The sequence below is a fragment of the Tamandua tetradactyla genome, chromosome 8 (assembly GCF_023851605.1).
Source record: "Tamandua tetradactyla isolate mTamTet1 chromosome 8, mTamTet1.pri, whole genome shotgun sequence".
Taxonomy (NCBI): Eukaryota; Metazoa; Chordata; class Mammalia; order Pilosa; family Myrmecophagidae; genus Tamandua; species Tamandua tetradactyla.
Window position 1 is genome coordinate 124873177 of NC_135334.1, and position 16579 is coordinate 124889755.

At 53.2% G+C, this 16579-nt stretch overlaps 1 protein-coding gene across 1 annotated transcript in view; it reads left to right on the plus strand.

Annotated features, from left to right (window-relative positions):
- PTPRJ (protein tyrosine phosphatase receptor type J) overlaps positions 1-16579 on the plus strand; it is a 149915-nt gene that overhangs the window by 74850 nt on the left and 58486 nt on the right. The window contains exons 2-5 of the mRNA XM_077114795.1: positions 6375-6393; positions 7401-7631; positions 8592-8855; positions 9824-10063. Of these exons, the coding sequence (XP_076970910.1) occupies positions 6375-6393; positions 7401-7631; positions 8592-8855; positions 9824-10063 (754 nt within the window). The remainder of the gene's footprint in view (positions 1-6374; positions 6394-7400; positions 7632-8591; positions 8856-9823; positions 10064-16579) is intronic.

Below are 16579 nucleotides of genomic sequence, written 5' to 3' on the forward strand. Positions count from 1 at the left end.
CGAGTGTGTCTGCATCCGTCCTGTATCAGCTTCTCTTTTCTGAAAGCATTCCCAGAAAAGCAGGGGTCCCCCGTGGCAAGTGAGGTGCTGGTGGACAGGCGGGCGGCCAGCCGGCAGGGGCTGAGTGCCGGGTGCCGGGTTGTCCCGATCAGGGTGTGAGGCCCTCCAGGTCCTTGGCCAGAGGAAAATCACCCTGAGCCCAGCTCCTGCGTGGGCCGGTGGTTCCTGTCTGAGATTTGGGAGGGACCTGGTGGGAGCTGCCCGTTTGCAGGCCGAGGGAAACGCTCTGCATGGCGTGCCTCCCCCACTGGGTCCAGCCTGGCTTTAGCCCAGCTGGAATCTACTGACGCTCCTGTTTAAAGACCATTAGAGGAGGCCTGCAGTTTATTCGGGTTGAGTTTTCCTCAAACCAGCCCCCTTTCCTCACCTGCTAGACCTGTCCGGGTTTCCTTTGGAGGCGTGTGTGGCTGCGTCAGATGGGAGGCTGCCTGGGCTGCGGCGCCTTCCTTGCTGCCCTCTGAGAGCACGTCGAGCCGGTGCTCCTCACGTTTGGAGGGTTCTGGAGGCACCCAGTGCGCTGGTGAAGAGCACATAGGCCCCGTGCTGAGACGTAGGCTAGTGCCATACCTGTGCAGGTACACCAGGTCCCCAGGTGCCCGGCCAGCCAGGTGCCCAGCCAGCCAGGTGCACGGCCAGCCGGCCGCAGGGCCTCGTGGCCAAGGGAGACCCATGTGGGCCCAAGGACGCTGCCCAGTGCTGGCTGTGCACCTGGCACACTTGTCCCGGTGGGGGAGTGATCAGGAGTTAAGTGCAAAGGAGGGAGCAAGAACTGGGCAGCGGGACCAACATGTGCTAAAGGCGGGGGCAGCACAGATTCTCCAGGGGGCTGGGCGTGTCTGATAGGTGGGGAAGCACCCCTGAACGTGAGCTCTCCTTATGACTCCCTTCACGGGAGCCTCTAGACGTTGCTTACGTCTCTCGTTCTGCAAAAAATGCCTTTGGCGGAAAGTTCAGAAGAAGATACAAAGTGAGAGAATATAAAATGTCGGGATCCTTCCCAAAGCAAATGCTTGCACCCAAAGTGAGGAGGAAAGGTTACTTATTTCCTGTCTTCTCCCTTGCCAGCCTTTGGCTCCTTGAGACGCGGGTGCTTTCGTCTCGGCGTCCCTGGAAGGCCGGGCCCTGGCACGCGGCCCACACATGGGAATGAGTGAGTTGTGGGCCCGGGTGCTCTGGCCAGTCCTGTCACCTCTCTCGCCTCTGTTCCTGCGACGTTTATAGGGACAGATGGGTTCAGATCTGACTTCAGGACCATCCTAGCCGCTTGCCCTCGTTCCTGATAGTTCACTCATAGCTACTCAGCCCTGCCTGCCACAGGCCAGCCCAGGCCCCGGGGTGCAGTGAACCCCTAGTCCGCAGAGCAGGGCATGGGCAGTGTGAAGCTAGGGGCTCCCTCTGCTCTAGGGGTGTCCTGACCTCGCTGGGGAGATGCGTGGCATGGAGGAAGCACGTTGGTTCCTGCCCAGTGCTACAGGAGAGGCGGTGGCACAGACGTAGGGCAGCCCTGCCAGGCAGCTCTGTCTCCCCTGATGCTTTACCAGCCCCCATTGCCAGTGGACCCACATTTCAACTGATTTCATCTCCCAGATACCCTGTCTTCATCAGGAATTGCTCTGTTCCTTCCCGTGTCCTACCGGCCAGGTGTTTCCAGGTGGCACCTTGGCCCCGGATTGAGAGGTCCTGTGCTAGTCAGCCAGGGTGGCGGAAGTCGGGTGTGGTGACAGTGATGGCAGCGTCGCTCCCTTGGACGTTTGTCTCATGTCAGAATCGTCGTGTTAATTCCCCAAGCGCTTGGGAGGATGCTGTCGTCCCTGTTTTCAGATGAGAAGGTGGAGACAGCCCAGCGCTCAGGCTGGAGTGACCCAGAGACCCACACAGAGCGCAGGCTCGGGCTGCTGCGGGCCTGGGCACCTCGCTCTGTCCTGGGACCTGCGGCGGCCAGGGAGGGGCTGGGGGAGGACGGTCCCCTCGGTGGGACCCTTGCTGGGTCTCGGTGAAGATTTGAGGAGGATTATGACAGTAGCAGCTGAAGTGGATCATTTAATTTAATCCTCATGTAACAAGGCAGTGGTATGATTATTGTGCCTGTTCTACAGATATGGACACAGAGGCACAGAGAGGGTGAGCTACCTGCCCAGAGCTGCACAGCCACTGGTGGTTGGCGCTGATCGGTGTCCCCCAGACGGTCTGATTCCAGAGCCCAAACTCCATGACTGTGCCGACACAAGGGACACCAAGCGTCCAGCGCAGTGCCTGGCACACAGTTCATACTGAGTGCCTCCCTTTTTATCCTTGAGTGCTGTCAGGAGTGGAGGGCCCATACGCTCTGGGTCGACAGTCTGGCCTCGTGTGTGTTTGCTGCTCCTTGGTCCACAGCAGCTCACTCCTGTTTCCCTGCTGCCCAGATCCACCTCTCAAGGCCGCTTCTCTTTTCCCTCCTTCTCTAGGAAACTGCCTCTCCCTCCTTGCACTAGTGGCTGAGCTTTTGGCCACCGTCACGTGCCACCTTCGTTCCCCAGTGCTGCCACAAGGAAGGACCGCACAGCGATGCCTTAAGACCCAGAGGCTCCTTCTCCCCCAGTTCTGGGGCCTGATGGGTCCCGTCAGGGTGGTGGTGGGGTCTGTCCTGCCCTGAGGTGCTGGGGAGAAGCAGGTCCCACCCTCCCTGCCGCCTTCCTCTCCAGCAGACCTCGGCATCCCCTGGCTTGTGGACGCTCACTCCGTCCTCTGCCTCTGTCTTCATTATGGCCTTCTTTTTGCCTTGGCACCTGTGTCTCAGTTTCCCTCTTATAGGGGCAGTGGTCATGCTGGCCCTTCCAGATGCCCATGAACTTGTCGTAGCGTGACCGAGCATATCCTTAGTGGCTCTGGTGCAAAGGTCACATGCTGAGCTGGGCATAGTACCTCAGCATCTCCTTTGGGGGCACAGTCCAAACCGTAATGCCCACACTGCTTCTCTGCGAGCACTGCCCCCGATTCTGTTTGTCCCTTGGCCCTTGCCAGGGTGGGCAGCCCTGGAACTGCAGGCCAAGGGGAGAAGCCAGGGAGGGAGACGGCAGGAGAGTCGGCCCAGGGGGCTGGGTGGGCCGTGGCCCTGCTCTGGACCCTGTATGCTCTGCTTGGATCTCTTCTTCTGCCTGCGGGCATGGGGGCCCCGGGTTGGGGCCGAGTCATGGAGGGGCCTGTGGGGTCCTCAACGAGCAGGCGCCAGAGCCATTGTGGGCCTCAGAGGGGAAGGAACTGAGTCTGTTCTCGTTGCCGGGCCTCCCCTCACCGTGAGCTTTCCTTTCTGCAGCTCGCTTGGATGAATTGCTGACATCTCCAGCTGAGTCACGGCTTTGCGCTCACCTTAGAAAGGGGGCTCTCTGTTGAGTGTGGTGTACCCTCTGTGCCAGGCAGCGTGCTGGGACTGTTTGCAAAAGCCTGGGCACCTGGTGGACCCCGCTCCGTGCTCTGGCAGCAGCATCCACAGACCAGCTCATGGCTCCAGATGGCAGTTGTGACTTTTCAGTTTCTTCATGTGTGAAAATGATGGTTATTGTGAAAATGAGTTGCCTTGCTTTGGGGTTGTTGTGTCAGCTTGTGTTTTTTTGGCTGTAAGTAATAGATGACTCAAAAGGACTTTGAGCAAAAAGGGGTGTTTTCTCTCTCAAGGTAAGAAGTCTGAAGGTAGGGAGGCTCAGGGTTGGCTGATTTAGTGCTCAAGGATTTAGGTTTCCCCTCTTTCCCCTGGGCAGGCAGGCGGTTTGTTCCCTCATTGTCACATAGTGGCTGCCCCAGCTCCAAGCATCACAGGGGACCTGATGAAGTCCAGCCAAGCTGGGGGATATTTCCTACAGTGCGTCTCTTTGCATTAGTGAGAAAACTTTCCCCCAGGAGCCCCAGGGAGTACTTCCCTCAGGCTCCTGCTGGTGCCTTATCCTGGGGCCTGAGGCGAAGGCTGAACCACTGCTGGTTTACTTAGGAAGTCAGGCCCAGGCAGGCGAGGATGGCAGAACCGAGGGGAAGTGAGGTTAGGAAAGACGTGACGCTGTGCAGGGCAGTACACTACCGCTCTTCCCTCTGCTGGGATGAGTCTCAAAGAGACAGGGCTGGGCACGAGGTCTGCTTCGAGAGGACACCTGCTTGCTTCCATGTGTTTTTATTTTGTGGGGGCAGGTGGGAGAGGAGAAAGGAGCATGCTGATGCCATCTTTTGAAATTAATTTTGATGTCCCCTAAATCCAGTGTGTTTCTCGCCACTGACTTAGCCAAGTGGTTGCAGTCTCGCGTGCCGTGGCAGGCGCCTGGCTCTCGGCCTGAGCTGCCTTTTGGGCTGTGTGCAGGGTGAAGTGAGTTGATGTTTGAAAACAGCCCCTGGCAGAGCTGTGACTCTCACCTCGCAGGAGCTCGTGCTTCCCTCCAGGATGCTGGTCCTCACCTCCACCTGTGCATGCACAGCTCTTTGACACGTTCTGTGTGGAGAGGGCGCAGCTAGTCAGGGCGCACTGATGCCAGGGCTGCCGGGCGCACAGATGGAAGCGCAGTTGCTGCTCACCTTCACGGTGGTGCCAGCGGCAGGGGCGCTGTCTGGGACTCCGGGTTCGCGTTGCTGCCCCCTCCCTCTCACACCACGCACCTGGTGGCAGGAGCCGCGGCTTTAGCTCTCATGCTTTGGTGCAATTTGGTGCAAATGTTGGTGCTCAGGAATCGCTGGAGTCTCAGTGCTGCCCATCTGGAGTTAGTTATTTGTGGACACGGCTTATTTCCTTTCCCTTCCTGGACACTGCTTGAGGGCAGGACCCAGAAGGTCAGTGTTTCTGGGTGGCATTTGGGTGGACAGACGTGTGAATGAATCTCTGTTGGGGAGATGCCGTAGACGTGGGCAGTGTGTGGAGGGGCCAGGGCGGCCCCCAGAGCCCGCGCCCACTCCCTGGCCGCTGCTCCTCTTCCCCTGTCCTGAACCCTGTCGTGACGGTGGGGATCCGAGCAGTGCCTGGACTGAGGGGCGGGAAGATGAGCTGAACAATTCAGGCCTGAGCTGGTGCGGCTGGAAGCGAGAGCAGGACGTGGGGCTGGACGCTCAAGGTTCAGGGCTGGAGAGGAAAGGAGAGTCCCCAGGGGCACTGGGACCTGTGAGGGGCAAGGAGAGAGAGGGGGAGATGGGAGGGGCTGGCGCAGAGGAGGCTCAGGCCCTCGGGGCGCGCATGGCTGAGACCTGCCCGGGCCAGGGGAAGGTGTCCTGGGTGGGGCCTGCGGCCCTCCCCTGGGCCCTGGGGGTTGCCCTGCACCGCAGGGGATACCGCGCCGCGCCGTCCTGCAGCGAGCAGTTACCGCGTGCACAGCCGAGGTAGCTGGAGGCTGAGGGGCTGACGGCGATTCTGTCAGTGCCGAGAATAACGTGGTGAGGGCTGGAGTGTGGGCACCCCAGAGGCGCCTGGAGGCAGAGTCGGGCAGGGTGTGGCAAGGGCCCCCGGGGCAGGGAGCTGTCCGTGTGGTGGGCACTGCGGACTTGTCCCCACCAGGGTCCATCCCTTCTGGTTATGTTCTTTTTCTTGAGGACCTCACTTAAAAACCCATTAACTACAAAGGCATGCTTGGTAAACGGTAGAACACACAACCTTGAATTATTTCTGACCTTTGGGGTAGGAGGAAGTGACTTGGGGGTCACAATTTAAGACCTCAGAGGCCCCCCCACCTCGACAGGGGCGCGTCAGGTCCTTCCTGCTTCCAGCACTCCTTCCCGGCTCTGCTCCTGCAGATTCAAAAGCACAAGTCCCTACCGCCCTCTGCCAGGGGAGGGGGCGTCCTAGGGGAGGGAGTGTCCTGTGGGGACGGAGGGAGGCGTCCTGGGGGAGGGGGCGTCCTGGGGGAGGGGGCGTCCTGGGGGAGGGGGCGTCCTGGGGGAGGGGGCGCTCTGGGGGAAAGAGTGTCCTGTGGGGACAGAAGGGGGCATCCTAGGGGGAGGGGGGCGTCCTCGGGAACGGGGCGTCCTATGGAGAGGGGCATCCTGTGAGAGGGGCGTCCTGAGGGAGGGGGTGTCCTAGGGAGAGGGGGTTCCCAAGCTGCACACCCTCCTGTGCACAGGGGCCTGCACCCCGGCCCTGACCTGGGCACTGCGCTGAAGGGCAGCAGGGGAGCAGCCGGTGCCCTGTTCTTGGGCCTGAGAATCTTGCCTGAGCCCTGGGCCCTTCTCCCTGGTCAGTGGCGTGGCAGGAGGGAGCTGCTGGGGCCACCTCAAGGATGGGGGGCCGGGAGGGAAGGCCGGATCCGTCGGGAGAGACCCTCGTCCCCACCCCCCGCCTGCCACTGACCCGGCTGTTCTCTCTGTTGCAGGTGGTGGGCACCGGCCGCTGTGAGTACCTTCCCCAGCCCCCGCCCCAGCCCCCCACCCCCTGCCCCTCTGCTCCCCCCCCCCACCCCTGATGGCATCTCCAAGGACACCTACGCTGTCCTTCCAGCCGCTCCGTAGGGGTGAGGGTGCAAATGGCCGATGAGAGGAAAGTACTCTATTTTCTCAGCAACCCTGAAAAGTAAAATGTGGCTATTCTCTGTGATTTTTTTTTCTCCCCAATCTACGTCCAGGGATTTTCTAAAAAATGAGTTGACGCTATAGTGAGGTGTGATTGATGTTTATTTTATGCACCGGTGCACCGTGAGCGTTTGCCCTGTGACTTAAACCGGGGTCCAGGGCCCTCCCGCCTTCGAAACGCGAACACAGTCTCTGGTTGGCCCGTTTCTGTGGGGAACGTCGAGGCCCAGTTTGATGGGTGCTGCTCTACTAAAACCCTCCGTGTTCTACAGGAAAGTGAGAAGACTAAAGATGTGATATCAGGATTTTCATGAAACGAATGTATTTGGTTGAAAGTCCTGCCGTTCTGAGATCATGTCTTTATGAATTTTTGGGCAATGTTTCTATAAGAAACAAAGATGATAGTAGTTCATAGACTTTTTAAAATACCTTCGGGGGAAAAATAAAACTTGGTAGCTTTTTTTAGTCCCCCAAATTCAGGTGCATGTTTTTTTCCTGATCGGTGCAGCCCCGAGGTCTGTGGCGACTATGATGAAGGGCCATTTGCCGCTGTGCGCTCGGAGGGGCAGGTCTGCCCGGGGCCTCTGCCTGCGTGAGCTCGGCCGCCCACAGGGGCCGCAGGGCAGCTCACGGCGCCCAGGTGCCCTTCCACCTGGGGCCGGTGGTGGGTCCACGGTGGGTGGGTGGGTGCCGGCCACGGGGCCGCCCCGTGCCTGGGGCAGGCAGGACGGAGGACGGCGCTGTGCCGACACCCTGAACCCGGGGCCTGGGGCACAGTGGGTGCTGGAGCGGCCGCCATGTGTGTGTCTGTGCTTGCGCCCTGTCCCCAGGCCTCAGCTGCGGCCCGCTCCGGTTCAACACCACGGCCACTGAGATCCGTTTCCATGAGCGCCCAGAGAACTTTTCTGTGGTCAACGTGAGCAGCGCGGATGCCCAGGGTGCCTGGAGCCCGGTCCTGGGCGATCACGGAAACTCGTCCTTCCAAGGGCTCGCCCCTGGCACCCGCTACCTTTTCAGCTTTTCAAACGGTTCCAGCACCTGCTGCCAAGAGGTGCACACAGGTGAGCCTGCCTTCCCTTTCGGGCTGGATGGTGGGAGGGACTCAGTGTCTGCAGGAAGTCATCGCTGCGCAGGTCTCAGCCTCCACGGCCAGGCACGACTACTTCCTGCGCTTCGGCCCCCATGCCTGGGGGGCCCCCCGGGGTGTCCTGCCTGCCCTGTGCATGGCGGACGCCCGGCCCTGAGGGCACACACCCAGCACCAGGCCGGCGAGCCCCAGGTCCCACTGGTTTTACTACTGGAGAACGAGGGTCTTATGCTCCTCAGTTGTGAATTTAATTGTGCGATTGGGCAATTTTAATTACTATTAAAAACCATAATCGCTTTCATTGTTTTCAAATCTGATACCGACGATGAAACTGAGGTTCAGAGTTTCATGAGGTCCAGAGTTCCTGGAGTCGGACCCCAGGTTTTTCCACGTGCACATCCTGTGACCCTGTTTCCCCGAGACCGGTGCCCGTGTGGTCTTCCCTGCGTGGCGTGCGTTAGAGCTGCCAGTGGCGCAGCCTGGAACCCGGGGTGCTGGGGGCCGCATGCCGAGCGCCAGGGGTGCTCACACTCTCAGCCCCTCTTCTCTGGGCGTCCAGGCTCCCGGGGGCCCAGAGGCACCTCTGCGTCGCCCGGCCTCTGCTTTCTGTGCCCTTTGAAGACTGGGGAGGTGCACCCTTTGCATCTTGGGCCTCTTCGTATCCGTGTCTAGACAGGTTTATCCCGTGGTCATGCCTTGGCCGACGCGAGCCACCTCCCCGAGTGTTTCCTCAGGTCTGAAGCCGCCCGCTCCCGACACACACACTGTGGGTTTGGATGTGTAAATGTGTTTTGTTGGAGCGAAGTCTAGACAGCAAATAGATGGGACTCTATGGTTATAAAATTCACTTCTGGGAGGTAGACGCGGACCACAGATGTGACTCATATTTCCTTTTAAACTGTTTTTACGTTTTCTGGGAACAACGCTGGCCTAGACCCCAGCCCTGTGTTTGACGTGGCCGCTGTCTCCGTCGGCCCAGAGACCGTGGTCCTTGCCTGGAAAAGCAACGACACAGCTGCCTCCGAGTACAGGTTCATAGTCCAGAGCAAGACGGACAGTAACTGGACGGCCATTGTGATGCGTCAGCAACATTGCAACATCACAGGCCTGAGTCCCGCGACTTCGTATACTTTCTCCGTCACTGCGGAAACGGTTCACGGGGCCTCTGGAGAGCCCAGGGACGTGCATTTCACGACAGGTGGGTGGCCGTCCCTGGGGCCTGCTGTCCTGCCGCTGTGGCCTGGGCTGTGCAGGGGCTGCTGGGAGGAGGCCCCAGAGGGCTCGGGGGCTGGACCGTCGCCACCCAGGCCCCGTCTGCAGGGAGGGATGGCCGCCTCCACCTGATGCTTTGAAACCTGCTGTTTGTGGGTGAATCCTGGGCATTTTGCTAAGACCCGTTAGAGATGTGCTGCAATGGTGTGACTTCCTTCTCCAAAACTCCCCTGGAAGACGGGGCTGCTGTGTTCTGGCGTTTCCGTCAGGGATGTATTCGGTGTTCTCTGGAGGAGCATGTGCTTCCAGTGAAACGAGAGCCTGGGGACGTTCGATTAGATATGCATTTACCCAGCATCGGTCCCTGCGCTGCCTCTGACGGCTGGAGATTCAGCTCGCTCTCTGTTTTTAGTTGGAGAAGAACCAGACATTTAAACAGGAGGTGCGGCCCTGAGCTGCTGCTCGGGCGGAGGGTGCCTGAGCCACGGCGCCCAGGGCATGACGTGAGAGCGGCCCAGCACCTCTGGAACACAGCAACCCGGGTTTTTTTTTTTTTAAACAAAACTTATCCTCTTAACAGCTTTGGTGTTTTTTCTTTTGTTTTGGTTGGGGGGGCACCCAGTGGTTTTGAACATTTGTAAAACCAAAAAACCAGTTTTTAAAGTAAGATCCTACTCAGAAGCCCCCCAAAATAAAAGGGCTGGCGGGGGCAAGGAGCCGCAGAGAAGGTGGGGGCAGGTGCGTCCTGGCGCTCCCAGGGCCCAGCGAGGGGTGTTCTGTCCCCTTGTGGCTGGGGCACATGCAGGGTGGCCGGCTGGCTCGCCGGGTGGGGCGTCGTCAGCTCGCAAGGAGGCAGGGGTGCCCTGGGTGTGCGGCTCCTTCCCCTCCACAGGGCGTCGTGGGTTCCCTGCGTGCGGCAGGGCCTCACCCCTTCTCCGTGGTGTGTTCCCACAGCGCCACGCCCGGTGTCCGGCCTTCGCTTCGCCTTCCGCAGCGTGTCGGAGGTGACTCTCGCCTGGGACAGCAGTGGAGGCGCTGCCGCCTGCCGCCTGCTGCTGGAAGGCCACCGGGACTCCGCGCGGGACTTTGCGGTCAGCGTTACAGGCCTGAGGCCAGGGTTTCAGTACCGGGTCCTCCTGCCTCTTCTGGAACCCAACGAGACCCAGCGAGACCTGAATTCAATCAGCTGCGTAGGTGAGTGTTGGGGTACGCTTCCCGTCTCCCTCGTCCATCTCAGCCACTTGGTACTTTTAAAACTATTGCTCTTATATTTGGATGGTGATTTAGAATTTAAGGAGCCCTCCCCCACCTTTTCGTTTACGTTCCACCTGTGCAGAGGGGTGGAGAAGCGCCCTCGTCTAGCAGGTGAGCGCACTGCGGCATGGAATAGAGGTGGTGTGAGAAACTACTGGGGTCTGGGACCCAGGAGAGGAGCTGGTGACTTCAGGTTTTAAACGCATAAGGGATGTGTTAGCCCAGGTGGGGCCAGTGGCCTCTCGAATCCTTTACTGAGAAGGGTGGTGCTGGTGGCATGTCCACCCAACACCGTCTGCTGGACAGGACGCAGCGGTCAAGGGCTCCCAACAGCAGGGATGGCTGTGTGTGCTGCAAAGCACAAGTGCTTCATCTCAACTCTCCACTTAATGCGACAGCAGAAAAGTGGATATCAGGCTTTGATGGCGAGTGGCAGAAAGCAAACTTTAAACAGCTTCAGTGAAAGAGCAATTGCTGACTTGGGCGGGCTTCTCCCCTGTTGGCCGTGAGGCCTTAAGAAAGGAGGTGACGCACACCACTTCTTGCTTCTCCCTGTTTGTCAGCTCTGTTCTCAGAGTGCTTCCCTCCAGACTGCACAAGGAGAGTGGACCCCAGCTCCCTGTTCACACCCACAGTTCCCTGTTCACACCCGCAGCTCCCTGTTCACATCTGCAGTTCCCTGTTCACACCTACAGCTCCCTGTTCACATCCGCAATTCCCTGTTCACATCCGCAGTTCCCTATTCACACCCGCGGCTCCCTGTTCACATCTGCAGTTCCCTGTTCACACCTGCAGTTCCCTGTTCACACCCACAGCTCCCTGTTCACATCTGCAGTTCCCTGTTCACACCTGAAGTTCCCTGTTCACACCCACAGCTCCCTGTTCACATCCGCAGTTCCCTATTCACACCCGCAGCACCCTGTTCACATCTGCAGTTCCCTGTTCACACCCACAGCTCCCTGTTCACACCTGCAGTTCCCCTACCAGTTGAGCAGCTGATTGAGAGGAAACCGTCCTTGAATGGGGCTTTTTTTTGGATGAACTTTTATTGAAATATATTCACATACTTTATAATCATCCAAAGTATACAATTGGTGGTTCACAGTATTGCCATATAGTGTGCATTCAACACCACAATCAATTTTTGAACATTTTCATTATTCTAAAAGATACATAGAATAAAAATAAAAAAAGAACACCCCAAACATCACATTCCTTATCCTACCCTCATTATTTATACATTTTTTGTCCGTGTTTTCTTCTGTTCATCTGCCCACACGCTGGACAAAGTGAGTTTCGCCATAAGGCGTTCACAGTTACACGGTCACACTGTAAACGCTGCCTGGCTGTACTGTCATCTCCAGGAGTCGAGGCTACTGGAACACCGTTCAGCAGTTTCAAGTATTGCCTTCCAGCTGTTTGTTTAGGTTTCCTAAAGCTGCCGGAATGTGATATACCAGATGTGGAGTGGCTTTTAAGAAGGGGATTTAATAAGTTACATGTTAACAGTCTAAGGCCACTGAAGTGTCCAAACCAAGGCATCCAGGGAAAGATCCCTGGACTCCATGAAAGGGCTCATGACACTTGGGGTTTCTCTGTCAGTGGGGAAGGTACATGGCGACATGTGCGAGCTTTCTCTCCCACTTCTCATTTCAAAATGGCTCCCCCAGCGGTGTTTTCCTTGTGCATCTCCAAAGGTCTCTGGCTCTGTGGGCTCTGAAGCTTTTTCCAAAATGGTTCTCTTTTAAAGGGCTCTAATAAGCAACCTCACCTTGAGTGGGTGGAGACACATCACCATGGAAACCACCTAATCAAACCACAATTGCGTGGGCCACATTGCCATGGAAACAATTTCATAAAAACAATCCCACCTAGCAATTTGAACTTGGCTTTTCTGGGGTGCACAATAGTTTTAAACAGGCACACTATTTTAATGCACTAAAAACTATAGAGGAGTATCTATATATGATCTCTCAGCTCTATTTGAACTCATTGGGTTCTCTGGGGTGACTCTTAGGGATAATTACCAGTAGGCTTAGCTTCTCCAGAATCATAACGGCGAGCCCCAAGATGGAAGGCTCAGCCTGTTAAATTGGTAGTCCCCACTGTTTGCGAGAATATCAGGAATTCCCCAGGTGGCGAAGTTAAATATTTCTGCATTTTACCCCTGTCTCCCAAGTATCATCACAGTAACCTGGACAAACCAACAGGATCTCACACCCTGTTCTAGTTTGCTAGCTGCCAGAATGCAATATACCAATACTGGAATGGCTTTTAAAAACGGGAATTTATTAAGGTGCTAGTTTACAGTTCTAAGGCCATGGAAATGTCCAAAAGCAGGTGTATAGAAATGTCCGATATCAGGCATCCAGGGAAAGATACCTTGGTTCAAGGAGGCCAATGACGTTCAACGTTTCTCTCTCAGCTGAAGGGCACGTGGTGCACATGGTGGCGTCTTCCAGCTTCCTCTCCAGGCCTCCTGCTTCCCGAAGCTCCCCAGGGACGTTCTCCTTCTTCATCTCCAAAGGTCGCTGGCTGGTGGGCTCTGGTTCCCTCATCCTTCTGCCGTGGTTCTCTGGCTTTGTCCTCCTTCTCAAAAGGGACGCTCTCCAAAATGTCTCCTCTTTTATGGGATCCCAGTGAACTAATCGAGACCCGCATAGAATGGGTGGAGGCACGTCTCCATCTAATCACGTTTAATATTCATAACTGAGTCACATCTCTGTGGAGACAACCTAATCAAGTTTCCAACCTGTTAGTGCTCAGTGGGCATTAGATGAATCCGTTGCTCCCACAGATTGATTAGGATTAAAACATGGCTTTCCTAGGGTCCATGAATCCTTTCGAACCGGCACACACCCTATTCAAGTTTCCCTGCAATTGTGGTGTTTGAATAAACTGACCAGACAAGACAAATTAGGTAGTGTGTTATAGAAAATATAAATTTTGAACCAAATAAACATCCTCCCTTTGGTCTCACACAGAAGTTGAAGTTTTAAAACAGTCAATATCATCCTTTACCCTTTAGTCTGATTTACCCCAGTCCTATCCAAATCAGCTTCCTCCATATCTCTAATTGAAGTCTGACCACCTTTTCAGTGTTTTTAGCAGCTGCTCTACGGGGTAATTCTGACTTTCAGAGCTGCAGAACTCTGGCTCCGAGGCTCAGGTGTCACACAGATACCTGAAGTTCCAGGAATTGACCAGGTTATACATAAAATAGCTCAGCACCTCAGAATTTAGAATAACCATTGCAACTCAGGAGTAGATATGTCTGCTGTAAGAGCTTGCAATCTAGGAACCTTTACAGTAAGCCGTCCCCTGATAAACTAGGCTCTCAGATTCCATTCTTAGAGTTTGTAAATTATAGTTATTCCCCAAATTAGTGGGGGCATTATTAAGTTTGTCTTTTTGTTTCTGGCTTTTTTCACCAACACTTCTCTCACTCATTCACCTAGTTGCATGCCTCACAACTGCCCGCCTTCTTGCAGCTGCTCAGTATTCCATTGAGTGTGTACTCCACAGTTCACCCTTAGTCTATCAGTCAGTGTATCCTTAGGCCACCTGTGCCATAAGCACCTGTGTGCAAACGTCCATGCCTGTCCCTGTTTTCAGTTCTTCCAAGTATACACCTAGCAGTGTAGTTTTGATGACTGGTATTTCAATCGACCCCCCTTTTTTTTTTTAACCCCATCCCCCTTTATTATTTATTTACTTTTCCTTGTTTTTTTTGCTCCTCTGTCCATACCCTGGATAAAAAGAGCATCACACACAAGGTTTTCACAATTACGCGGTCACATTGTAAAAGTTATATCGTTATACAATTGTCTTCAAGAATCAAGGCTACTGCAGCACAGCTCCATGGTTTCAGGTGCTTGCTTCCAGCCTCTCTAATATACCATAGACTAAACAGGTATATCTATAGAATGCATACGAATAACCTCCAGGATAGTCTCTCAACTCTATTTGAAACCCCTCAACCACCCAGACTTTATTTTGTCTCGTTGGTCTCTTCCAACCCTTTTGGTCAAGAAGGCTTTCTCAGTAACGTGATGCCAGGTCCCTGCTCATCCCAGGATTTCTGACCCACGTTGCCAGGGAGATTTACATCCCTGGGAGTCATGGCCCGCATAGAGGGGAGAGCGGTGAGTTCACCTGCTGAGTTGCCTTAGAGAGAGAGGCCACATCTAAGCAATGAAAGAGGTGCTCTGGGGGTGACTCTTAGGCCTAATTTAAGTAGGCTTAGCCTGCCTTTTTTTTTTTTTTTATTAATTAAAAAAAGAATTAACAAAACAATTAGAAATCATTCCAATCTACATGTACAATCAGTAATTCTTAATAACATCACATAGTTGCATATTCATCATTTCTTAGTACATTTGCATCGATTTAGAAAAAGAAATAAAAAGACAACAGAATAAGAATTAAAACAATAATAGAAAGAAAAAAAACAAAAAAAACAAAAACAAAAAACCTATACCTCACATGCAACTTCATTCAGTGTTTTAACATAATTGCATTACAATTGGGTAGTATTGTGCTGTCCATTTCTGAGTTTTTATATCCAGTCCCGTTGTACAGTCTGTATCCCTTCATCTCCAATTATCCCTTCTCTTTTTTTTTTTTAATTAACAGAAAAAAAGAAATTAACCCAACATTTAGAGATCATACCATTCTACACATGCAATCATTAATTCTTAACATCATCACATAGATGCATGATCATCATTTCTTAGTACATTTGCATTGGTTTAGAAGAACTAGCAACATAACCGAAAAAGATATAGAATGTTAATATAGAGAAAAAAATAAAAGTAATAATAGTAAAATCAAAACAAAACAACACAAAACAAAACAAAAACCTATAGCTCAGATGCAGCTTCATTCAGTGTTTTAACATGATTACTTTACAATTAGGTATTATTGTGCTGTCCATTTTTGAGTTTTTGTATCTAGTCCTGTTGCACAGTCTGTATCCCTTCAGCTTCAATTACCCATTGTCTTACCCTGTTTCTAACTCCTGCTGAACTCTGTTACCAATGACATATTCCAAGTTTATTCTCGAATGTCCGTTCACATCAGTGGGACCATACAGTATTTGTCCTTTAGTTTTTGGCTGGATTCACTCAGCATAATATTCTCTAGGTCCATCCATGTTATTACATGGTTCATAAGTTTATCTTGTCTTAAAGCTGCATAATATTCCATCGTATGTATATACCACAGTTTGTTTAGCCACTCTTCTGTTGATGGAGATTTTGGCTGTTTCCATCTCTTTGCAATTGTAAATAATGCTGCTATAAACATTGGTGTGCAAATGTCCGTTTGTGTCTTTGCCCTTAAGTCCTTTGAGTAGATACCTAGCAATGGTATTGCTGGGTCGTATGGCAGTTCTATATTCAGCTTTTTGAGGAACCGCCAAACTGCCTTCCACAGTGGTTGCACCCTTTGACATTCCCACCAACAGTGGATAAGTGTGCCTCTTTCTCCGCATCCTCTCCAGCACTTGTCATTTTCTGTTTTGTTGATAATGGCCATTCTGGTGGGTGTGAGATGATATCTCATTGTGGTTTTGATTTGCATTTCTCTAATGGCCAGGGACATTGAGCATCTCTTCATGTGCCTCTTGGCCATCCGTATTTCCTCTTCTGAGAGGTGTCTGTTCAAGTCTTTTTCCCATTTTGTAATTGGGTTGGCTGTCTTTTTGTTGTTGAGATGAACAATCTCTTTATAAATTCTGGATACTAGACCTTTATCTGATATATCATTTCCAAATGTTGTCTCCCATTGTGAAGGCTGTCTTTCTACTTTCTTGATGAAGTTCTTTGATGCACAAAAGTGTTTAATTTTGAGGAGTTCCCATTTATTTATTTCCTTCTTCAGTGCTCTTGCTTTAGGTTTAAGGTCCATAAAACCGCCTCTAGTTGTAAGATCCATAAGATATCTCCCAACATTTTCCTCTAACTGTTTTATGGTCTTAGACCTAATGTTTAGATCTTTGATCCATTTTGAGTTAACTTTTGTATAGGGTGTGAGAGATGGGTCTTCTTTCATTCTTTCTTAGCCTGCCTTTTGCAGGAATAAATTTTATAGGGGTGAACCCTAAGATTGAGGGTTCAGCCTATTGAATTTGTTGTCCCCACTGCTTACAAGAATATCAGGAGGATGCAGAGAAAGAGGCACACTTATCCACTGTTGGTGGGAATGTCAAATGGTGCAACCACTGTGGAAGGCAGTTTGGCGGTTCCTCAAAAAGCTGAATATAGAATTGCCATACGACCCAGCAATACCATTGCTAGGTATCTACTCAAAGGACTTAAGGGCAAAGACACAAATGGACATTTGCACACCAATGTTTATAGCAGCGTTATTTACAATTGCAAAGAGATGGAAACAGCCAAAATGTCCATCAACAGAAGAATGGCTAAACGAACTGGTATATACATACGATGGAAT